This window comes from Macaca nemestrina, chromosome 10, assembly GCF_043159975.1.
Source record: "Macaca nemestrina isolate mMacNem1 chromosome 10, mMacNem.hap1, whole genome shotgun sequence".
NCBI lineage: Eukaryota > Metazoa > Chordata > Mammalia > Primates > Cercopithecidae > Macaca > Macaca nemestrina.
Genome location: NC_092134.1, coordinates 132,352,558 through 132,376,989, shown reverse-complemented (window position 1 = coordinate 132,376,989; position 24,432 = coordinate 132,352,558). Strand labels below are relative to the sequence as shown.

At 43.0% G+C, this 24,432-nt stretch overlaps 1 protein-coding gene and 2 long non-coding RNA genes across 6 annotated transcripts in view; 2 read left to right on the top strand and 1 right to left on the bottom strand.

Moving 5' to 3' along the window:
• The window catches only part of LOC105499885 (uncharacterized), an 80,784-nt gene that overhangs the window by 46,291 nt on the left and 10,061 nt on the right, over positions 1-24,432 (top strand). For 2 of the 3 annotated variants that reach the window (XR_011609373.1, XR_011609372.1), the window contains exon 5: positions 22,041-22,306. This is a non-coding gene — a long non-coding RNA (uncharacterized lncRNA). The remainder of the gene's footprint in view (positions 1-22,040; positions 22,307-24,432) is intronic. The other variant, XR_011609375.1, reaches the window with a different exon arrangement.
• On the top strand, positions 751-14,957 carry LOC139356882 (uncharacterized). Its single transcript, XR_011609376.1, has 3 exons — positions 751-870; positions 3,089-3,269; positions 13,139-14,957. It is a non-coding gene; the product is annotated as an uncharacterized lncRNA (long non-coding RNA).
• The window catches only part of LOC105463180 (alpha-2-macroglobulin like 1), a 54,185-nt gene continuing 37,520 nt past the window's right edge, over positions 7,768-24,432 (bottom strand). The window contains exons 26-35 of one of the 2 annotated variants that reach the window (XM_071072222.1): positions 21,820-21,894; positions 21,478-21,640; positions 18,887-19,101; positions 16,171-16,386; positions 15,873-16,000; positions 15,611-15,701; positions 15,023-15,091; positions 10,058-10,160; positions 9,559-9,600; positions 7,768-8,520 (exon numbers count right to left, since the gene is read on the bottom strand). In XM_071072222.1, coding sequence (XP_070928323.1) covers positions 9,560-9,600; positions 10,058-10,160; positions 15,023-15,091; positions 15,611-15,701; positions 15,873-16,000; positions 16,171-16,386; positions 18,887-19,101; positions 21,478-21,640; positions 21,820-21,894 — 1,101 coding nt within the window. In that variant the 3' untranslated portion in view covers positions 7,768-8,520; position 9,559. The remainder of the gene's footprint in view (positions 8,521-9,558; positions 9,601-10,057; positions 10,161-15,022; positions 15,092-15,610; positions 15,702-15,872; positions 16,001-16,170; positions 16,387-18,886; positions 19,102-21,477; positions 21,641-21,819; positions 21,895-24,432) is intronic. The other variant, XM_071072223.1, reaches the window with a different exon arrangement.

Genomic DNA, 24,432 nt, shown 5'->3' with positions numbered 1-24,432 from the left:
GCCCTCTTACCTTCAGTGTATGGCTTTTTGGTGTTGGGGGTTTGTTTGTTTGGTTTGTTTGTTTGTTTGTGATGGGGTTTGGCTTTGTCGCCCAGGCTGGAGTGCAGCAGCAGCCTCCCGGGCTCACAGCGATTCTCCCACTACGGCCTCCAGAGTAGCTGGGACCACAAACACACCACCATGCCCAGCTAATTTTTAATTTTTTGTAGAGACGGGGTTTTGCTATGTTGCCCAGGTGAGTCTTGAACTCCAGATCTCAAGTGATCCTTCCATCTCCGCCTCCCAAAGTGTTGGGATTACAGGCGTGAGCCACCATGCCCGGCTTTCAGCGTGTGGTTTTTACCAGTGTGGTTGCAAAATAACTACTCTCCCTCCAGGTATCTTGTCCTTGCTCCAGTAAGGAGGTGGAAGGACCAAAAGCTTTATGAGGCTTTGTCATTTTATTAAAGCAGGAAATACTGGCTGGACGCGGTGGCTAGCGCCTGTAATCCCAGCACTTTAGGAGGCTGAGGCAGGTGGATCACCTTAGGTTAGGAGTTTGAGACCAGCCTGGCCAACATGGTGAAACACCGTCCCTACTCAAAATACAAAAATTAGCTGGGTGTGGTGGTGGGCACCTGTAGCCCCAGCTACTTGGGAGGCTGAGGCAGGAGAATCGCTTGAACCTGGGAGGTGAAGGTTGCAGTGAGCCGAGATCATGCCATTGCACTCCAGCCTGGGCAACAAGAGTGAAACTCTATCTTTAAAAAAAAAAAAAAAAAGAGAGAGAAGAAGAAGAAGAAGGAAATATTTTCCAGGGACTTCCGGTTACTTTTTGTAGGCTGGAATTCTGCCACATGGCCAAACCTAACTGCAAGCGATTCTGAGAAGGTGACGATTTTAGTTGGGCACGTTGCTGCTCCAAATAAAATTGTACTTTTTGTCAGTGATAAAGAGAACAGATAATGGGGTGTGGTGGGGGGGGAGTTGGAAGTACCCAGCCCAGGGTCGAAGCTTCCAGAGATCTTATATTCTGATGGGGGAGATGGGAGGGTCAACGGAAAACAGTAGCGCAGCTTGGTAAATCCTCCGCCGGAATCACAGGTGCTGTAGGAGCAGAGAGGTCTTGAGGAAGCCTTGCCAGAGTAGGAAACACACCTTGGGGGCCATTCCTTGAAGGACTAGCGGAAGTCCTCCAAGCGGAAGAGAGAAAGGCTTTTCAAGCTTGATAGAAAGCGTCTTTCAAAGTTATCGGAGATTTCAGTGGAAATTGGGAACCCAATGTTCGGTGTTCCTGAAGTGTGAGGGTCAAAGGCTGAACATGGAGCCGGCGGGGAGGGGGCAGGAAGAAAACAGTCATGAACGTCTGGTATGCCATGAAGAGGAATAGAGCTTTACCCCCAAGAGCTCCTGAAGGGTTTTTTGTTTTGTTTTGTTTTGTTTTGTTTTGTTTTGTTTTGAGACGGAGTCTTGCTCTGTAGCCCGGGCTGGAGTGCAGTGGCCGGATCTCAGCTCACTGCAAGCTCCGCCTCCCGGATTTACGCCATTCTCCTGCCTCAGCCTCCGGAGTAGCCGGGACTACAGGCGCCCGCCACCTCGCCCGGCTAGTTTTTCTTTTTTGTATTTTTAGTAGAGACGGGGTTTCACCGTGTTAGCCAGGATGGTCTCGATCTCCTGACCTCGTGATCCGCCCGTCTCGGCCTCCCAAAGTGCTGGGATTACAGGCTTGAGCCACCGCGCCCGGCCCCCTGAAGGGTTTTAAACAAATGAATGACATAATCAGATTAGGATTTTATTTTTTAAAAAGAATGAGATGGGGTCTTGCTATGTTGTCCAGGCTGGTCTTGAACTCCTGGGCTCAAGCGATCCTCCTTCCTCAGCCCCCCAAAATGCTGGGACTACAGGTGGGAGCCACTGCACCTGGCCCAGATTTTAAATAGCTAGCAGTACATCACCTGACACAATTATAAGGGTTAGTTGAATGGAGGCAGTCATGTGCATGGAGAATATGTGAAGTATAATAATAGACATGGGGTGGAGGAATGTTCTGACATAGAAGGAGCAGCAACAGGGTTTTTGCAACAGTCTGGATGGGATATGACAAATATTTCAATCAGGGCTACAGGAAGAAGGATAGAAAGTTCTCTGTGCTCCAAATGGGACATAGTTTGCTTATTAAGGTAGGATTCTTAGAAAGAAAAAAAAAAACGTGGGCTTCTTTTCTGATACTGGTTCCTTTCCACTTCCTACCAAATCCTTGATGAAGAGGGGAATTCAAGGGGGAGGTAGGAGAAGGGAAACCCTTCAAGAAGCCATTGTTATGGGAAGAAATATTGGTGGGATCCTGGGTTCTGAAGTCCCTTCTCTTCCTTTGCTGTTGAAATGTTGGCCCTCCCTTTCCTTCTCTCCTCTTCTCATTTCCTGTTCCCTAGCTAGTCCTCTACACCCTTGGCTTCTCACTACCTATTTGCTGCTAACTGCCCATCTTTATCTTCAGATTTCTTTCTTTAGTGGTTGACATGACCCTTTATATCCCACTGTCTCAACATCTTCACCATCAGGCCTTACACATTCTCAAACTTAATATAGTAAACTGAACACACTATTTTCTGTCTTTCTATATCTCTCTACCTGCATGGATGGCACCATCCACCCAGTTAAAAGGGATCAGAATATGCCAGTCCAAACTGTGCCACTTTGGCATAAGTATGATTTTGAGCTGGAAGGCAATTAAGAAACACTTAAAAGCAGAGTATAAAATTCCCCTTACGAAGGAAAGTGTCTCTCTTCCCCTCTCCCATATCAAGAGAAGAATAACTCATATCACAAGAGACAGAAAGTCAGCACCATCTTGAATCTGCATAAACAAATCTTACTAAAATAGCCATTATTTTCCATTAGTGCCTCCCATATATTTACCTTCCCATAATTTACTGCCCCTAGATGCCCAAATCCCACTTCCTTTGTCTTGTTATGTATCCACAACTAGTCCTTCGTTAAAATGGCATATAAGCCCCCATTCCTAATTGCTTCTCCTGTTTTCACTTCTTCCCTGTGAAGTTCTCACATGCTTGTGAAATAACCTTTCCGTTCATCTGCCTTTTCTCAGTTTCATTTGCAGGCCCCAGATACTAAACCTACCAGGTAGAGGAAAAGGGTCTTCTCCTGTCTATAATCCACCGTCTAGAATTCTGGCAGTCTTCCCAGCCTCTTCCCTTACTCTCCTGTCTTGCATTCACTTAGTCTCCGACACTGGTGAGCCACCTGAGCCCTGTGCTGCTGTAAAACAGGTGAGTTAAGAAATTTACCCATCGTTTTGTTTTCCAAAACCCTCCAACCTTTTGTGTTCCAACGAAACAGCTAACTGCCAAGAACCACCCTGCTCACACATATTCCATAGAAAGCCTCATCTCCATCCTTCCTTATAAGATTCATGTATGACTCTTTTGTTTCGCTGCCTCTATGAAACCCCAGGTCCCCTTCCTTTTCCCTGAGATGTTATTAATTAATGAACATGTTTTCGATTGCAATGGCCCGAATAAAACCACCTCTGTAATTGTCTGGTACATTTTGTCTTTGATGTCAGTAAGTCATTCCTGATTCTATCTCCTAAGCTAAGTAGCTGTTGAACGTCCCCTCCTTTCCCTCCCACTGCCCGTTCACCAGCTTTTACCTGGATAACTGTAGCGGTCTCCTAAATGGTTTCAAGGACTCGGCTTTCTTCTTCTCCACCCCATTCTTCACATTACTGCTAGAACGATCTTTCTGAAAAGCAAGTCATTATCCAATCTCTGGTTCCCAGTCTAACTTTGAAGACACACTACCCCCTCCGCCCGCCCCACACATGCACACACACAATCCATGAGTACACTGAATTACTTGGGTGAAATACTGTGCTTTCTCTCACTTTTTTTTTTTTTTTTTTTAGACAGAGTCTTGCTCTGTTGTCCAGGCTCCTGGAGTGCAGTGGTGCAATCTCTGCTCACTGCAACCTCTACCTCCCAGATTCAAGTGATTCTCATGCCTCAGCCTCCTGATTAGCTGGGATTACAGGCGCCTGCCACCACACTCGGCTAATTTTTTGTATTTTTACTACAGACGGGGTTTCACCATGTTGGCCAGGCTGGTCTCGAACTCCTGACCTCAGGTGTTCTGCCTGCCTCAGCCTCCCAAAGTGCTGGGATTACAGGCGTGAGCCACCGCACCCGGCCTCCCATAGCTTTTTGTGCTTTCTTCTATCATTCTTTTTTGTCACATTGTATTATAACTGTTAACTTGTTTGTTTCCTTCCTCCCTCCACTAGGCTGTGAGTTTCTTGAGGATAGAAACTTCATTTTATTTATCTTTGTATTCCCAGGCCTGGTACAATACCTGACATATAATAAATGTATGTATCAGCATTTACTATAAGTACTATAATACCAAGTGTCACTTGAATGCTAAATGCCACCTAATCCTCACAATTGCCTTCTCAAATATGCACAAATGTTTATATTTCAATGAGTTGGACAATGTACATGTTCTCATTAACATCCTTTTATTCAGCGTAGTTGATAATTTAAGCATAAGAATATTCTTTTTATCCCATCTGAAATCCCAAGGATACAAGAATAAAAAGTTTTCCTAATCATTTAACATGTATTCTGCCCACTTCTTTTTTTTTTTTTTTTTTTTTTTGAGACAGAGTCTTGCTCTGTCGCCCAGGCTGGAGTGCAGTGGCGCAATCTCCGCTCAATACAAGCTCCACCTCCCGGGTTCACGCCATTCTCCTGCCTCAGCCTCCCGAGTAAGGCGCTCGCCACCATGCCCGGCTAATTTTTTTTTGTACTTTTAGTAGAGACAGGTTTCACCGTGTTAGCCAGGATGGTCTCGATCTCCTGACCTCGTGATCCGCCTGCCTCAGCCTCCCAAAGTGCTGGGATTACAGGCGTGAGCCACTGCGCCAGGCCCACTTAACTTCTTAAGTCTTGAGGATCACCATTTCCTTTTATTCCAAAAGAGGGAATGCTCTGGTAAGTGCTGCAGACCCAAAATGTACGTGGGGTGGAGCTTTTAGTGAGTGGAAGGGGCTTTCATGACTACCTTCTTTTTTTTTTTTTTTTTTTGGAGACCGGGTCTCACTCTGTCGCCCAGGCTGGAGGGCAGCGGAGCAATCCCAGCTCACTGCAACCTCCGCCTCCCAGGTTCAAGCGATTCTCCTGCTTCAGGCTCCCGAGTAGCTGGGATTACAGGCACGCGCCACCACGCCCAGCTAATTTTGGATGTTTCGTAGAGACAGGGTTTCACCATGTTAGCCAGGCTGATCTTGAACTCCTGATCTCTAGTGATCCACCCACCTCAGCCTCCCGAAGTGCTGGGATTAGAGGTGTGAGCCACGGTGCCTGGCAACTACCTTTTCTTCAGAGTTCCCTCTGTTCTCTTCCTTTGATAGCCGAGAGGCAAGCCAGGGAATGACCTCCTTTGCGTGTCTTCCCCCATCTGCCCTCACTATAGGAACTCCTAGAAGGACCAGGACAGACACAAGGATGTAAGAGAAAAGGACAGAACAATTAATGCAACTGTGACTCTGGGCTTGGGGAAATATTCTCTTCAGTACACACATTTATTTATTTATTTGTTTATTTATTTTTGAGACAAGGTCTCACTTTGTCACCCAGGTTGGAGTGCAGTGGTGCAAACTCGGCTCACTACAACCTCCTCCTCCCGGGTTCAAGCGATTCTCCCACCTCAGCCTCCGGAGTAGCTGGGACTACAGGAACACGCCACCATGCCTGGCTAATTTTTGTATTTTTGGTAGAGGCGGAGTTTTGCTATGTTGCCTAGGTTGATTTCGAACTCAGAGCTCAAGTGATCCGCTCACCTTGGCCTATTAGAGTGCTGGGATTACAGGAGTGAGCCACCATGCCTGGCCTTTTTAATTTTAAATTCACGAGGTACATATGCAGGTTTAGATTCAGGGTGTAAATATGCAGGTTTTGTTACATGGGTGTATTTCGTGATGCTGAGGTTTGAGCTACTGATCCCATTGCCCAAATAGTGAACATAGTACCTGAAAGTAGGTTTCAATGCTTGCCCTCTTTCCTTCCTCCTCCCTTTTGGAATCTCCAGTGCTTATTGTTCCTATCTTTGTGTCCATGTGTACAACATGTTTAGCTCCCACTTAAAGTGAGAACATGCAGTATTTGGTTTTCTGTTTCTGCATTAATTCACTTAGGATAATGGTCTCCAGCTGCATCCATGCTGCTGCAAACGACATGATTTCATTCTATTTATTTATTTATTTAGATACAGAGTTTTGCTCTTGATGTCCAGGCTGAAGTGCAATGGCGCGATCTTGGCTCATTGCAACCTCCACCTCCTGGGTTCAAGCAATTCTCCTGCCTCAGCCTCCCGAATAGCTGGGATTATAGGCACCTGCCACCACGCCCAGCTAGGTTTTTGTATTTTCAGTAGAGATGGGGTTTTGCCATGTTGGCCAGGTTGGTCTCAAACTCCTGACCTCAGGTGATCCACCCACCTCGGCCTCCCAAAGTGCTGGGTTTACAGGTATGAGGCACCGCACTGGGCCGATTGCATTCTTTTTTATGACTACATAGTATTCCATGGAATATATGGACCACATTTTCTTTATCTAATCTACCATTGATGAACATCTAGGCTGATTCCATGTCTTTGCTATTGTGGATAGTGCTGCGAAAAATGTACAGGTGCATTTGTCCTTTTGGTAGAAAGATGTATTTCCCTTTGTGTATATACCCAGTAGTGAGACTGCTGGGTTGAATGGTAATTCTATTTTTAATTATTTGAGAAAACACCAAACTGCTTTCCACAGTGGCTGAACTAATTTACATTCCCACCAACAGTGTGTTAAGAGTTCCCTTTTCTCTGCTACCTCACCAACATCCATTATTTTCTGACTTTAATAATAGCCATTCTAACTAGTGTAGATGGTATCTCATTGTGGTTTTGATTTGCATTTCTCTGATGATTAGTGATGTTGAGCATTTTTTCATATGTTTATTGGCCACTTGTACTCTTCTTTTGAGAAGTGTCCGCTCATGCCCTTTGCCCAGGTTTTGATGGAATTATTTGTTTTTTTCTTGCTGATTTAAGTTCCTTATAGATTCTGGTATTAGTTCTTTGTTGGAGGCACAGTTTGTTAATATTTTCTCCTATTCTTTAGGCTGTTTACTCTGTTGATAGTTTCTTTTGCTGTGCAGAAGCTCTTTAGTTTAAGTAGGTCCCATCTGTCATTTTTTTGTTTTTGTAGAATGTGCTTATTTTCTCTGACTTTTCAGTCAGAATTTACAATCAAGGGGAGCGTAATTGATCCAGTGGAGACCCAGGATAAAAGGGTGTATTGCCTAGAGAATCTTTTCTGTTAAACATCATTCATCTTACTTCCCTTATCCCTTTGCCTCCAAACCTGTTTCCAAAACAAAAGCATTGCTCTGAGGAAGTGCTTGCACAGTGATAGATAGCCCACGTGGGGAAAGGCTGGGAGAATCATGCAGAAGAGAAACCGAGAGAGATGGAGAGCGCATTCTGGCCAGCCACTTTTCTTGTCATCAATCACTGTTTGCCCCGCAGTAGTGGGCTGGGTGAGCGCAGCCTTATAATTAAAATTCTCTATTCTAACCTGTCCTCACATCTTTAAAATGATTCTTTGAGAAGTCTGGGTTAAAAGGTTTAAGGAAGAAGCCAAATTGTGAGTTTTGGGGGAAAGGACGATCATCATCTTTAAAAGAACTTATGGTTTCCAAAGAAATATGTATAGAACTAAATGCACAGATTTTCTTTTCCATTTTTATTTTTTTAGCCAATTCCCAAAGCCCTAAATCACATTTTCCTTTAGATTTAAACTCTAGAAAAATATTATTATTATTATTATTATTATTATTATTATTATTATTATTATTATTTGAGACAGGGTCTTGCTTCATTGTCCGGGCTGGAGTGCAGTGGCACAATCTCAGCTCACTGCAACCTCCACCTCCAGTGCTGAGGCGATTCTCCTGCCTCAGACTCCCAAGGGGCTGGGATTACAGGCCCGTGCCACCACACCTGGCTAATTTTTGTATTGTTAGTAGAGACGGGTTTCACCATGTTGGCCAGGCTGATCTTGAACTCCCAACCTCAAGTGATCTGCCCACCTCACACTCCCAAAGTGCTGGGATTACAGGCATGAGCCACTGTGCCCAGCCTAGGAAGACATTCTTGTCTTCTCTAGTTCACCCTCCACCACCGTCTCCTCTCTGGAGAGCCCCCTAAATGGCTACACAAAACAGCTAAACCACCTTTCTTCCCCCTGTGACCTTGCCCATACAGTGCCTCCTCTGAGTGCTTGTTCCTATCCCATCTCCTTGCAAAGGTACTAGAAAGTATTACAGCTGAGGTTCAGACATATTCATCTGTTACCCATTTACTAGTCAGAGAAATTAAATTATTTGATTGAATGAGTTCTGCTTCAAGCGACAGAAGAATGTTCCACCCTCCAGTAATGACATAGAGGACTAATTGAGTCTCTTTCCAGCTTCTGTCCTGAAAAGCAAACAATCAAACAAACAAAAAATAAAAGACATTGTGATACTCAGAAGCTCAGTACATATATAGAGGATACTTGACCTCTATATACAAAATAACTCACAAATGCACAACTGGATTATTAATAGTGTTATCTCACAGGAGTAGAATCAGGTAACCTTTACTTTCATTTTAGTATTTTCATATAACAAAGATGTATTATGTAAAAATATTAGGAAAAGTCCATCTATTTTCAATCTGACAGAAAAAGTATTGTTTTAATACCAAGATTAGCTTTTTCTGACATAAACTATTTTCAAGAGTTTAGGACAGGCTGGGCACAGTGGCTCACACCTGTAATCCCAGCACTTTGGGAGGCTGAAGTAGGCAGATCACCTGAGGCCAGGAGTTTGAGACCAGCCTGGCCAACATGGCAAAACCCCATCTCTATTAAAAATACAAAAAAATTAGCAGGGCGTGATGGCACATGCCTGTAATCCCAGCTACTCAGGAGGCTGAGGCACAAGAATCGCTTGAACTTGGGAGGCAGAGGCTGCAGTGAGCTGAGATCACACCACTGCACTCCAGCCTGAGCAGCAGAGCCAGACCCTCTTTCAAAAAAAAAAAAAAGGTTTAAGACAAAAAAGGAAAGCTCACTTTCTATCAAAAATAAGCTTCCAAAAGACAATAACAGGGCTGAGTGTGGTGGCTCATGCCTGTAATCCCAGTACTTTGGGAGGCCGAGGCAGGCGGATCACCTGAAGTCAGGAGTTCAAGACTAGCCTGGTCAACACGGTGAAACCCTGTCTCTACTAAAAATACAAAAATTAGCCAGGCGTGATGGTGGGCACCTATAATCCCGCAACTCGGGAGGCTGAGGCAGGAGAATCACTTGAACCTGGGAGGTGAGCCACTCAACCTCCGCCACTGCACTCCAGCGTGGGCAACACAGTGAGACTCTATCTCAAAAAAAGACAATAACAGTAACTTGAAAGAGGCTCCACTTCACTTCTGCCACCTAACCCATAACTCCACCCATTTCTCCGCTGGACTTACCTCATTCACAGGGATCAGAATACTGAATTGTTGCCTGTTCATCTGTAAAATGAAATAAGATATATAATTACTTTGAGGGTCTCCTATATTCAGAGGGAAAATGCTTCATAAAAGCTACTGCTTTAGCCCTTTCCAGAGAATCTCTACAGGTTATGATATTCAGAATTACAAGAAAGTTTCAATCACTAATATTTGTACGTTGTGACAAATTATTAATCATAGCAAAAATAATGGAAATAGCCCTTTGAGAACGATGGTTCACATTGTTCTCTTCTTGGTCTAAGGACCACATCATATCAAATGTCTCTAGTGTACGCAACTTAAAAATGGCACACAACTGAATTAAAATATTTTAGGAGATTAGATAATTTAATTATGTGCTACTTGGCTTGGGAAGGAGTATTTGTACAATTAAGAGAGAAGCCATGAAGAATGAGGCAGAAGTAGGTTGGGAGATGCAGGTAAGATCTCAGCTCTCATTTCGGCCCAGCCCTCTCACCTGGTAGGTAGTAGTCATAGACCTTGATGGTTGCTGGTTTCAAGTTGGTGACCAGCACACTTTGGCTGATGGTAAAGGTGTAAGTCTGAGTGTTCTTACTGAGCTGTGGGGAAGACAGATGAAACAATACCTTAGAACTAAAATGAAAATTACACTCTATGCAACATGGAGTTAAAAGACCCTTGCTGTCTTCATGTAGATTTTCTGAAACCCTGCCAGGAACGGTGGCTCACGCCTTTAATCCCTGCACTTTGGAAGGCCGAGGTGGGTGAATCACCAGAGGTCAGGAGTTCCAGACCAGCCGGGCCAACATGGTGAAACCCATCTCTACTAAAAATACAAAAATTAGCCGAGCATGGTGGTTGGCACCTGTAATCCCAGCTACTCAGGAGGCTAAGGCAGGAGAATCGCTTGAACCTGGGAGGCGGATGTTGCAGTGAGCCGAGATGGCACCACTGCACTCCAGCCTGGGTGATAAAGCGAGACTCCATCTCAAAAAAAAAAAAAAAAAAACAATTCTGAAACTCTCTACCTACCTCCACTGCCCTATGACAGTCTGCCCTAAGACATTGCCTCCTGCTGACTTCCTGGCTCTTTCTTCTTAGGATCTTACAGCTCTCTGGCCCTCTTGTGAACTGGTTCCCTTTGTTCATGGTCTACCCTGACCCATGGTTTCTCCACTAAATTAGTCAAAGTGGCCAAAGAAAGCAGAGGCTTGCATTTTACTCCAACAGTTCTATGCCCCTTACTGGTTTGCTTTCTTCATTCTGGTCCCTGAGCAAATGATACCTCCTCAAAGGGGCTTTCCTTGAACACCTTATTTAAAAATAGTCACATCCCTGGCCTGCCTCACCAGCACTCTTTATCCCCTTATGCTGCATAACACTTATTACTACCGAAAAAAGAAAAGTGCGTGTATACACATATACATGTAATTTTAAAGAACTTGAATATTGTTGTCTCTCCACTAGAATATCAGCACTCTTAGGCCAGGTATCATATCTATTGTTTTCATTGCCACGTCTCCATCACTTAGAAAAGTGACTGGCATATGTTGGTTGCTCAGTAAATATTTGTTGAATAAATTAGCAAATGGAGAATCTAAGGCAATTGTATAAGTTACTTTACTATAACAAGAAAATAAATCCCAGCTACTTGGGAGGCTGAGGTGGGAGGATCATTTAAACCCAGGGGTGGAGATTATAGTGAGCCAAGATTGGGCCACTGAAGTCCAGCCTGGGCAACAGAGTGAGACCCTGTCTCAAAAAAAAAAAAAATTATAAATTTAGGTATAGAGCTATTAACGCCTAATTGGAAGGGATTTCCAAAGTTCTTCAGGTATAGTGCCTCTCAAAGTGTGGTCAAGAGACCTCCCCTACTCCAGGGATCCCTGAGATTGCATCAGAGTATCTGAGAGGTCAGAATTATTTTTAGAATGATATTAAGACTTTTTTTTTCCACTCTCATTCTCTTACAAATATACAGGAGATTGTTTCCTTCTGGGGAAAGAGATTTAAAAAACTAAAAAATAAACAAGTATACAGTAGAGTTATCAGAGGCTACTTTATGTGTAATATTGCAATGGTTTGAACGTAGGAATAAATATAAAATTTCATTATCTTTGATTAAGCCAGATATTAAAGCAAAAATGCAAAACAATGTCACTATTCTTATTTTTTTGTTTTGGAAAATAGTTATTTTCTTTTTCTTTTCTTTTTTTGAGATGGAGTCTCACTCTGTTGCCCAGGCTAGAGTATAGTGGCACGATCTCGGCTCGCCACAACCTCTGCCTCCTGGGTACAAGCGATTCTTCTGCCTCAGCCTCTCAAGTAGCTGGGACTACCGGCGTGCACCACCACGCCCAGCTAATTTTTGTATTTTTAGTAGAGACGGGGTTTCACCATATTGACCAGGCTGGTCTCAAACTCCTGATCTTGTGATCTGCCCTCCTCAGCCTCCCAAAGTGCTGGAATTACAGGCATGAGCCATCATGCCTGGACAGAAAATAGTTATTTTCATAAAAATATTATTTATATTAAGATGTAGTGAGTTTATTACTGTTTTTAAATTAATTAATAAATATTTTAAGATTATCTCAGTTTTAATTTCTAACATGATAAAGACCAATAGTTAAAACCCACTTCACTGAAAGCTGTTTGAGGCCCTCAGTAAATTAAGAGTGTAAAGGGATCCTGAAACAAAGACCTTTTAGAACCACTGTTCTTTTCTATCATTTGGTCACCATAACGAATTAAAGCCAATGACTAACATGAACCAAAAGAAAGCTGGGGTAGGGCCGGGCGCGGTGGTTCACGCCTGTAATCCCAGCACTTTGGGAGGCCGAGGTGGGTGGATCACGAGGTCAGGGGTTCGAGACCAGCCTGACCAACATGGTGAAACCCCATCTCTACTAAAAATACAAAAATTAGCTGGGCGTGGTGGCAGGTGCCTGTAATCCCATCTACTCGGGAGGCTGAGGCAGGAGAATTGCTTGAACCCGGGAGGCGGAGGTTGCAGTGAGCCGAGATCGCACCACTGCACTCCAGCCTGGGCGACAAAGCGAGACTCCATCTCAAAAAAAAAAAAAAAAAGAAAAAGAAAAAAAAAAAAGAAAGCTGGCTAGTAGCAGTTTTAATATCTGACTAAATGGCAACTAAGGCAAGGAAAAAAATGTGTGTGTGTGCATGTGTGGTGTAGGAATCTAAGGCAAAAGTATTTGATATAAATATATACACATATATAGTAATGGGGAAAGGATAGTATGTACTAATATAAGGAAAATTTAAGAAGATATGTTCATAATATATATATCTAATTATATAGTCTCAAATATATCAGGAAACGACAGCCAAAAATGTATGGATAAACGGATAAATCAAATATCACAATTAGAGGCCAGGGGCAGTGGCGCACACCTATAACTCCAGCACTTTGGGAGGCCTAGGTGGCCAGATCACTTGAGGTCAGGAGTTCAAGACCAGCCTGGCCAACATGGTGAAACCCTGTCTCTATCCAAAAAATACTAAACAAACAAAGAAATAAACTCCATCATAATTGGATATTTTAACATATGCTTTTCAGAAACTGTTAAATCAAGCAGAAAAATAAGCAGAGTTATCAAACACATGAACAACAGAAATAATGATCTCAGACTTCTAGATCAGAATCCAGGCCCAAGAGAAAAGAAATAGATGTTCTTTTGGAGTGCACACTGAACACTTGCAAAAACAGATCACGGATTAGGTCATGGAAGAAACTTCAGCACATTCCAGGCAATCAGGATCATGAAGACTCTGTTCTCAGACCATAATGCAACAAAATTAGACATCAGGAACAAAAGGATGGCTTTAAAACTTTCATGTGTTTCCCAACAAATTAAGAAATATAAGTGAATGACAATGAAAACGCTACTTGTCTGAGATTGTGGGACAGGGATGGCATGTACCTCGAGGGACATTTATAGTACAAGTTCATTAAAGAATAAGGAAGACTATATATGTGAATAAGGTCATCCTCTGGTGAAATTGATCAAGACCACAAGGGAGAAGATACACAGAAAAGAGGAAATAACCACAGATACCATCATTAGCACTGGCTTTTAGACCATTAGACCTGATGCTTCAGATTAGAAGCCAACTGGCAGATTTGGCAGGACACACTGAGGAGCAAGCAGTTCATCACCGTCTCGGACATGGTGTCATAGAAATCAGACCCCCCAGGTTCTGCTCCCACCCTAGACACGGACAGATGGGATGACTCGGACAAGCCACTCTCTCTCCAAGTCTCAGTCGGTTGCTGTAAGACTTCAATAAGTTATGTGTGAAAGCATCAGAGACTTGGCAAAGTTTTAAACCGCAACATCATGATTACAGGGTAGTGCCTGATAAGCTAACCCGAGCTATGTCAAAAGAAGCTATACACGGCTCACACAACGTGAACAAAACCCTGGTTCCCGGGAAGATAGGAAACACAGTTAGATGATCGGGTTGGTGGCTGGGCAGGGGGTCGGAAATGGATGTTACCAACAACAGCATCTTTTGATTTGGGATATTCCTGTCTATTGGTTATATACAATAAGGATAACTTTGTTCCTTGTGTGGAGTGGAATATCATGAAAAGGAGCATTGTTAACAATTTTTAGAACGTTGTTAGTCCTTGAGAACTTCTTGCTTTATTAAAATGAAAGGTTATATACGATGTCTGATTAATATTAAGTAATATTAACATTATGTTAAAATGATACAAATGGCTATAGAGTAATGAGGGCTTACTCTGTACCAGGTACAGTCCTAGATATTTTTACATGTCTTAAATAATTTAGTTTTTTCTAGAACTCTAAGAGATATCTATTTTGACCCCTACCCACACACATTTTACAGCTAACTTTCAACAATTTGTCCAGTTACACAGCCAGTGCTAGAACCAAGATTGCAGCCCAGGCAGTCTGGCTTCAGAGCTTCTGCTATTAACTACTATAGCATACTCTAGAGTTGCAATGTCACTTGTGGCTATTGAGCGCTTGAAATGAGGCCAGACAGAATTGAGACGCGCTGACAGTGCTGTAAAGGTGTGGTACAGAAAAAAAAAAAAATAATGTAGATATCTCATTAATACTTCTGTATATTAATTGTATAGTAAAATGGAAATATTTGGGGTATATAGGCTTGCATAAAATATACCATTAAATTTAATTTCATCTGTTCCTCTACTTTTTAAATGTGGCTACCAGAACTCTTTAAACAATGTAAATGGCTCACATTATAGGTCTGTTGGACAGGGCTTCTCTAGAGGCACAACGGGGTGTTTTATGATATACCAGCATGGAGGCAGAACTCATGGCATGGTGTGGACTCGCTCCCAGGCCCCTCATCCCCATGTGTGTGACACCCATATATACAGATTAGAAGAGAAGTCATGAAGATCCATAAGCAATCCAGTTCTTTGATCTAGTTCCTGAATACCTACCTCATCCAAGTAAATGTTAAGTGTGTCAGTTCCAAATTCAACCTTCTTCACCAGGGGTTGCTGGAGAAGCTGCATAAGAGAGGGAGAAAAACAGAGACTAAGAGCCAGAGCCTTCCCTATCCCCTAGGGTAGTCTTCCAAAGCTCTGCCATGATCAAGGAAACAATATATACTGTGGAAAAGGTAGGAAAAGGGAACTGAGACTATTACAAGTTGTGTGTCATATGTCTGCTACAACCTTGCAGCCCATTTAAATAATCCAATCATGAGTTTGTATGTATGTGTATATGTACATATATACATATATACACACACACGTACATATATGCACATATATACATGTACATATACCTACATATGTATATATATACACACTGTGTATATGGATGCCATATATATATGAAAACTACTTTTCTTACAAATGTACATACATATACATACATATATATGTATGTATATACATGCCATGTATATATGTGTGTGTGTATATATACACACACATGCCAGGATGCCCATTTTACCAGTTTTTTTTATTATACTGTCAGGTCCCCTCACAGCTAGATAAATGAAGAAAACAGAAGTAACTTACTAACTGACTGGTGCCCTCCATGGGACTGAACCCAGATAGCATCTTCACTTCCACAATCACCATATTGGAAGAGCTACGGCTCCCCACATAACTGAGAGCAGGAAGAAGAAAACACATGTGAGCCTATTACTTCAGTGCACTCTGCATCCCCAACACACATACACACACACAGACACACACACGCGCACACACACACACGTGTCCCACCTCAGCTCTTCAGACCAGGTGCTCTGCCGGCCACCAGCACCCCAGCCTTCCTCACCTGGTGTGAATAGCGAGACTCAAGGATCGAGGTGAAGTCAGTTGCTCACATCTAGCTTTTCCCATTTCCACGCTAAGACTAAAGGTCTTCATATTTTTAAGAGGGAGAATATTGTATCTCAACACCGTCTGGTAGGAAGAAATAGCCAAATCAGGGTTGGAAAGAGCTTTAAAGATTGTACAGTTCAAACTACTTTTCTTACAAGTGAGAAACAGAGAGCGAGAGAGAAGGCCTAAGGGGAAGATGCCCTCAGACTCTCCTTCCCAATGTACATTCATTCTCATGGATCTCTACTTACCTGTACATAGACACAGCCCTGGCCTGAGGCCTCCAGCGTGTACATTCCAGGGACATCGGGCAGAGTCTTCTGCTGAAATACCAATCTGTTGGCTGACTGTATGTTGAATGTATGCTGGAAATTCTCAGTGGATTTTACAACCAGGTTGATCTCCTCAGATGGCGTGTAGGCGGTAGTGGCATATTTGGCAAGAGCTTGAAGAGCAACTACAGTATCCTGAGGGAAACAACCAAACGTATGCTTACCATTTTGTGAGTCATTGGAATTAACCTTGAACAACTCTATAACCCACACACGTGGTTGTTGTTAGTTGGCTTGGATGATGCCTCCTCTAAGCATTTAGAGAACTATACCCACCTCCTCTGGAGAAGCTGACATAGAAATCACAGTAGCTTACTTTTATAGAAAATCACCATCAACAAGCTACTACTGAACATCCGCAGGCTACTTGGTTAACCTATCGATTCATATTCAGAAAGCAAACAGCTTCAGAATGAGTTATTGCTAGAAGCAAGTGGATAACTGTTCAGTATATATTTTACAGCTTCCTCATTTGGGGAGGAAACAGTATTAACATGATAGCCCTAGAAATTGCAGCCTATGACGTCATTTAACTGTGTGATGATCTTCTACATCACAGTTGGAAGGAGCATCAGGGACCTAGGAAAGTCCTTCCTTGCAGGCTGGCTTCTTAGCCGTGATACCATGTGACAATCTTTTATTTCTCTGGGAATAAGACAGATAACTGTCACTAAGTGAGCCTGGTACAGTGACGTTTGAACTGTTTCGTTCTGAAAACATAATTCGTATAAATTACAAGGGGAAAGAAAAATGAATAAAGTATTCAACAAAATTGTCACATCTCGCTCTATGTTATGAAAATTTCAGGCCGGGTGCGGTGGCTCAAGCCTGTAATCCCAGCACTTTGGGAGGCCGAGACGGGCGGATCACGAGGTCAGGAGATCGAGACCATCCTGGCTAACACGGTGAAACCCCATCTCTACTAAAAAATACAAAAAACTAGCCAGGCGAGGTGGCGGGCGCCTGTAGTCCCAGCTACTTGGGAGGCTGAGGCAGGAGAATGGCGTGAACCCGGGAGGCGGAGCTTGCAGTGAGCTGAGATCCGGCCACTGCACTCCAGCCTGGGGGACAGAGCGAGACCCCGTCTCAAAAAAAAAAAAAAAAGAAAATTTCTACATGCTTGATACTGTGTAAAATATCTATTACAAAAAAAAACCCCTATTTCTTCATCTCACAAATGAAAAAGACATTCTTATTTCGACATTATCACTGTTCTACAAAACAGGAAGACAGATCACCCACCCTGGTGAAGCCGTGAAGAAGTTCTATCTGTGCAGCCTGGCCATCTACAAACAATTTTTGTTTACCCTTTGTGGACTGGAGCCAGGGAGGTTTTTTACTGCTTGAACATATGGGGACAATTCAAAGAAAGGGACCTCACTGTCAGCTGAAAAACCAGTGTGAGTAATATATATGACCTCTTGTGATAGCCAAGGATTTCATTGAAAAAATGATTCGGACATATACCTGTCACTGCGAGTTGTAAACATTTCATCTACTGCTTTCCAAAAATATTATTATATATTATATTTTTTTAGGACTGAACAAGAAGAAAGGAGTCTTTTCTAATCTTTGGCCAAGCATTTCCCTGAAACAGGGAGGCATAGTACCATATAATTTTTTTAAGTTTCAATTAGGTCATTACCACATTTAAACTTGGTGCCTTTAACATTTTTACCAAACATGCAATCTATTAAAAGATGTTCATTCTTTCAGGTCTGATTTACATGTTATATCTTCAGTGAAATTGGCCAATTTCAACAAATCAGATTATAATCTTCATGAGGACAAGAAATATATTTTCTTAGTTACTTCTGTAGCCTCATCAAAGTGATTTGGACATAGTAGATATTTAATAATATTTTCAGAATAAATAAATTAATGACTACTCTCTTCATTATAATCTAAAATAATTTTTTTATGATTTGAGTTTATCATACAATTCTACCCCTCTTTTTTTTTCCCCACTGCCACACCATTCATTCAATTTCCCAATTTCCCCTTACCCCTAACCTAGATAAAACAGTCTCCTGATCTCTTCAAGTCCAACGTTTCTCTCCTCTAAATTATCTCACACACCAAGTGGCTAATTAATCTTTCTGAAACAAAGTTAAAATTGTTGTTGTTTTTGTTGTTGAGACGGAGTTTTAACTCTTGTTGCCCAGGCTGGAGTGCAATGGCACCATCTCAGCTCACCGCAACCTCCGCCTCCCAGGTTCAAGCGATTCTCCTGCCTCAGCCTCCCAGGTAGCTGGGATTACAGGCACCCACCACCATGCCTGGCTAATTTTGTATTTTTAGTAGAGATGGGGTTTCTCCATGTTGGTCAGACTGCTCTCGAACTCCCGACCTCAGGTGATCCACCTGCCTCGGCCTCCCAAAGTGCTGGGATAACAGGCTTGAGCCACCATGCCCGGCCCCAGTGTTTCACACTCAACAAAAAAAGAAAATTAAATGCATCTGGTACTATTTATGTGCTCATATAACCCATTTTATGAATACTTCTATATATTTTTCACAGGCTTTTCCTCTCTAAGATCCTGGACTGAGAGGGCAAGGACAATACCTTTTCCTCTATCTCCATACAAGATCTAATTCTACCTGTTAAGTGGCAGTGGGAGAACAGGCTGTTTACCTGAGTAGAAGAGAAGCCCCCATATGCATTCCGTTGCTTGGCCAACCAAGCCACTATGCTAGTGGCCTTGGCTATCTCCTTTTGAGTCAGGCTGGGCTTGGTAAGCTGGGCCAACAATGCATATGCTGTAAGTTCCACATCTAGAGCCACAGGCTCAGACCAAGGGCTGGCATTCGATGATGGAGTAGGTTTGTGGCTCCAGTGAATGGATTCTCCTATGGAAAAAGAAACATAACTAGGATGTCCTTAGAAGGAACTGGCTTTCCCACATTCACTTTGTAAATGCAGCATCTTAGAGCAGAGAAAGTACCAACTGAGAATTAAACAGAGTAGAAAAAAATGTCTTAGATGTAGCTGATTCATTGACCTTGATGTAAATGCAAGGATGCATGTGTGCGCATGTGTGTAAAGCTAGAAGCATCAATAAATGTTCCTGCCTCCAGCAATTACATGAAAACCACTCTTGTTACTTTATCAGTTTTGATGTTAATGGAAATAGGTAAATAGAGGCTTCCTACAAGAATCTCTGTGTTTGGGGGCAATTTTTGTTTGCTTACAGTTTTATGAATTTTTCAGGATTTATTTTATTTAATCAAAGATTTAGGCTGGGCGTGGTGACTCACGCCTATAATCCCAGCACTTTGGGAGGCCAAGGTGGGCGGATCACCTGAGGTTGGGAGTTCGAGACCAGCCTGACCAATATGGAGAAACCCCATCTCTACTAAAAATACAAAATTCACTGGGTGTGGTGGCAAATGCCTCTAATCCCAGCTACTCGGGAGGCTGAGGCAGAAAAATCGCTTGAACCCAGGAGGTGGAGGTTGCGGTGAGCAAAGATCGCCCCATTGCACTCCAGCCTGGGCAACAAGAGTGAAACTCCATCTAAAAAAACAAACAACAAACAAACCAGATTCAACATTTTAGGTAGAACAAAAATGGCAGAGCATATGTAAGAATTCTGAGAAACCATGAAGAAATGCTAATGAGGCCAACTATATGAAATATGCTTAGAAGGCAGTCCAGTGATGGCGGGCACCTGTAGTCCCAGCTACTCGGGAGGCTGAGGCAAGAGAATGGCGTGAACCCGGGAGGTGGAGCTTGCAGTGAGCTGAGATCACGCCACTGCACTCCAGCCTGGGTGACAGAGCCAGACTCCGTCTCAAAAAAAAAAAAAAAAAAAAAAAAAAAAAAAGGACATGAGACCAAAAGAAACCTCTGTGACAGCCAAGATGACAGTTAACGGATAACTTGAAGAAAAAATAAAATAACAAATGGAAATGAGAAGGGTATAAGTTAGAAGACTAATTAAACAGAATTTTAGAGATAATAAGTAACCACAGAAGGGCAATCTAATTGGAAGAATGTAACAGGAAACATGTGAGCTTGCAATACAAGATAATGGAAAAGAGATCATCACAATAAATCAATATATGGTGGAACAGGTCCCATTGTCTCAGACACACATTTCATGACTAGAGCTTCTTACACACAAGAGGAAAAGCTACCCCACCCCCTATGAGAGGACAGTTCAGCCATGACACTCATATAAATGAAGGCTGAGACTGCATTTCTGCCTGGAAGAATAATTTTAAATACACAGTCAGATAAATGAAATGCATTACAAGATCTGCCATAACTTCAAATAGTATTCTAAATACATTTAAAGTGGTCCAGGCCAGGTGCAATGGCTCACGCTTATCATTCAGCACTTTGGGAGGCCAAGAAGGGTAGATCACTTGAGGTCAGGATTCTGAGACCAGCCTGGCCAACGTAGGGAAACTCCATTTCTACTAAAAATACAAAAATACAAAAATTAGCCAGTGTGGTGGCAGGCACCTGCAGTCCCAGCTACTTGAGAGGCTGAGGCAGGAGAATCACTTGAATCCAGGAGGCAGAGGTTGCAGTTAGCCAAGATTGCACCACTGCACTCCAGCCTGGGCAACAGAGCAAGGCACCGTCTCAAAAAAATAAAAAGCAAAATAAAAATTAAAAAAATATTTAAAGTGGTCCTACATCAAAGAACTTTCAAAGGTCTCCAAAAGGGTAATTCCACAATGACAATATACTTTCTGACTAGCTTCTTCAATGTAGTTTCTCTTCCCATTAGAAGTATAAAAATGTAGCCGGGCGTGGTGGCTCATGCCTGTAATCCCACGGGCAGATCACCTGAGGTCAAGAATTCGAGTCCAGCCTGGTCAATGTGGTGAAACCCCTTCTCTACTAAAAATACAAAAATCAGCTGGGCATGATGGCACACGCCTGTAATCCCAGCTACTCGGGAGGCTGAGGCAGGAGAATTGGTTGAACTGGGAGGCAGAGGTTGCAGTGAGCCGAGATCACGCTATTGCAATCCAGCCTGGGCAACAAGAGAGAAACTCGGTCTCAGAAAAAGAAAAAAAAAAGTATAAAAATGCCCTGTGAGCACTTGCATGTGTTTCTCACAAACTTCCCAACAATAATTTTATGACTTAACAACTGTTACTAAAATGAATCCTAGAGTTCATGTGTGGGACAGAGGATACTAAGGAGATTATAGATAACTCACAGCTTACGTTCCCAATTTCAAACAACTCTTAACAGGACCAACATACCTGAGATGATAGCCTGTTGATCTAACTGTTTAAGGAGAATGTTTCTGATGTCCATTTCCCCAGCCAGGGAGAAAATGTAAGCCAACAGGGCCTGTGTGTAGAGGCTGGTGGTGGAGGTGGCCGAATTCTTGAGACACTGTAGACCCTGGCTCACCATTGGGTCCTCAAAAGTGAAGAAGAAGACCATAACTTATAAGGCATTCCTTAAAAAATGGGAAGTAATCAGGAAATCATCTTATCCTTCTTGACCATAAAAGGGTGACTAGGGACAAAGATGGGTCAATGTCTCTAGGAATAGGCATGAGAAGGAGGGTATCAAGAGGAGGAGCCAGGAGAACTTACATCTACGTCCTTTCCCATCTCCAGCAATGCAGCTGTAACATATGCAGTCAAGGAGACCTCATCATCAACACCACCCTAGAGACAAACAGGGAGACAGTGAGTCAGGGCAGCAGGCAGCAGCTGCAAGAATTACGTGGAGATTGCAAAACGGCATCCCCTCTGAATAGATGAATTATTTTTAAAAAGAAAAAAAATAATAAAGAAAGCTCTTCTTTCCACAGACTTTCTGCAGCTCAAGCCTCCAGGACACACAAAGAGGGAACAGGCTGGACTTCAGTAACTGCAGAGCCTTAAACAGCCTGCAGGAGGCAGCACATGGACTTCAGCTGAGTGGGTGTTGAAGAAACCCGAGAGGAGTTAGGAAGCATAAGAGGTTTAAAGTAGGGAGGAATAAGAAGAGAATCTGCCGCATCACTGCATCTGAGCCTCCTCACACGCAGCTCCCGTCAAGCAGGACAACGCACAGCCCTTCTCCAGGGGAGAGTAGGTGAGACCTTCCCTGCTTATTGCCTTTCCCAGAAATATCAAAGCAAATTTTAAAAAATATCAAATCAAATTATTATCCTCATTCTATAGATAAGAAAACAAATACTTAACAAGATTAAATAGCTTGTGGCCAGGCATGGTGGCTCATGCCTATTATCCCAACTTGAAGCCAAGGCGGTGGGGAGGGTCCCTTGAGCTCAGGAGTTTGAGGCCAACCTGGGCAACACGGTAAAACCCCATCTCTACAAAATGTACAAAAATTAGCCAGGTGTGGTGGCATGCGGATCCGTGGTCCCAGCTATTCAGGAAACTAAAGTAGGAGGATCATCTGAGCCTGGGGAGGTCAAGGCTGCAGTGAGCCGTGATCATGCCACTGCACTTCAGCCTGGGTAACAGAGTGAGAACGTGTCTCAAAAAAATAAATAAGTAAATAAATAAAAAAGATTCAGCCGGGTGCGGTGGCTCACACCTGTAATCCCAGCAGTTTGGGAGGCTGAGGCGGGCAGATTACCTGAGTTCAGGAGTTCAAGACCAGCCTGACCAACATGGTGAAACCACGTCTCTACTAAAAATACAAAAATTAGCCAGCCATGGTGACACATGCCTGTAATCCCAACTGCTCAGGACGATGAGGCAGGAGAATTGCTTGAGCCTGGGAGACGGAGGTTGCAGTGAGCCAAGATTGCTCCACTGCACTCCAGCCTGGCCAACAGAGCAAGACTATCTCAAAAATAAATAAATAAATAAATAAATAAATAAATAAATAAATAAATAAATAAAAAGATGAAATAGCTTGCTCACAGTTACATGGCTCATCTGCAGCAGGACTGGAATTTGAAACCAGGACATTTAATTCTGGAGTTCATGTGCCAAACCACGAACCTTGGCTACACAGAGGATGGATTTCTCAATGGACTGGCCTCCTCTCATAAGAAAGTAGGAAGAGGCTGGGTGCGTGTGGGTGGGTTACACCTGTAATCCCAGCACTTTAGGAGGTCAAGGCGGGTGGATCACTTGAGGCCAGGAGTTTGAGACCAGCCTGGCCAACATGGTGAAACCCCATCTCTACTAAAAATACAAAACTTAGCCAGGCATGGTGGTACATGCCTATAGTCCTAGCTGCTCAGGAGCCTGAGGATCACTTGAACCCAGGAGGTGGAGGTTGAAGTGAGCTGGGATTTTGCAACTACACTCCAGCCTGTGCAACAGAGCGAGACTCTGTCTCAAAAAAAAAAAAAAAAAAAAAAAAAAAAGGAAAGAAGGAAGAATACCTCTGGGATCTTGCTCTAGTCAAGTCCTTTATTTTAGTAGAGACGGGGTTTCACCATGTTGGTCAGGCTGGTCTCGAACTCCTGACCTCATGATCCACCCGCCTCAGCCTCCCAGAGTGCTGGGATTACAGGCGTGAGCCACCGCGCCCAGCCCCCAGGTATATTTCACACAGCGTGTAAGAGAAGATGAAGACGAGAACTTAGGGGAGACTAATAAGATCCTGCAGAGGAAGTCTAATGAATCCTATAAAGAGATTTTTTTTTTTTTTTTTTTTTTAACACTCAAGATTTTTAATCTTTGCCCTGGAATAGCAATGTAAGTGATTTCTCTAGAAAAGTTTATTCAAGTCTTTCTTGCACTGAGTGTGTTCTGAATTGAACGAGTTTTCCTGCAGGATCTACGCCTCACCCTGTTTGGGACAGGTACAGGCAATAGTGAACAGAAGAGAGCAGTGCCTCTGGAGTGCAACTGCCGTGCTTCCAATCTCAGTCCTGCCACTTATTAGCATGCACCTTGGGCAGTTTACTTAGTCTCCATCCCTTAGTTTCTTCATCTGTAAAATGGGATTAATAATGACATTCCAATACCTAGCTCACTGATTTGTTGTAAACATTAAATAATGTCAAATAAACCACGTGCCTAGAACAGTGCTCAGCAGAGTAAACCTCTTACAAAAGACGTTGGGCTGCCTACTAGTCCTCGCCACAGGAAATGGCTTTCCCATATGGATTTGGTGACATAGTAAGAGGCCCAGAGATCTTTTAGTCCAGTAGTCTCAAATTTCAGTGTGTATCAGAATCATCCGGATGGCTTGTTAAAACACAAATTTCTGGCCCACCCTCCCAGAGTTCATCA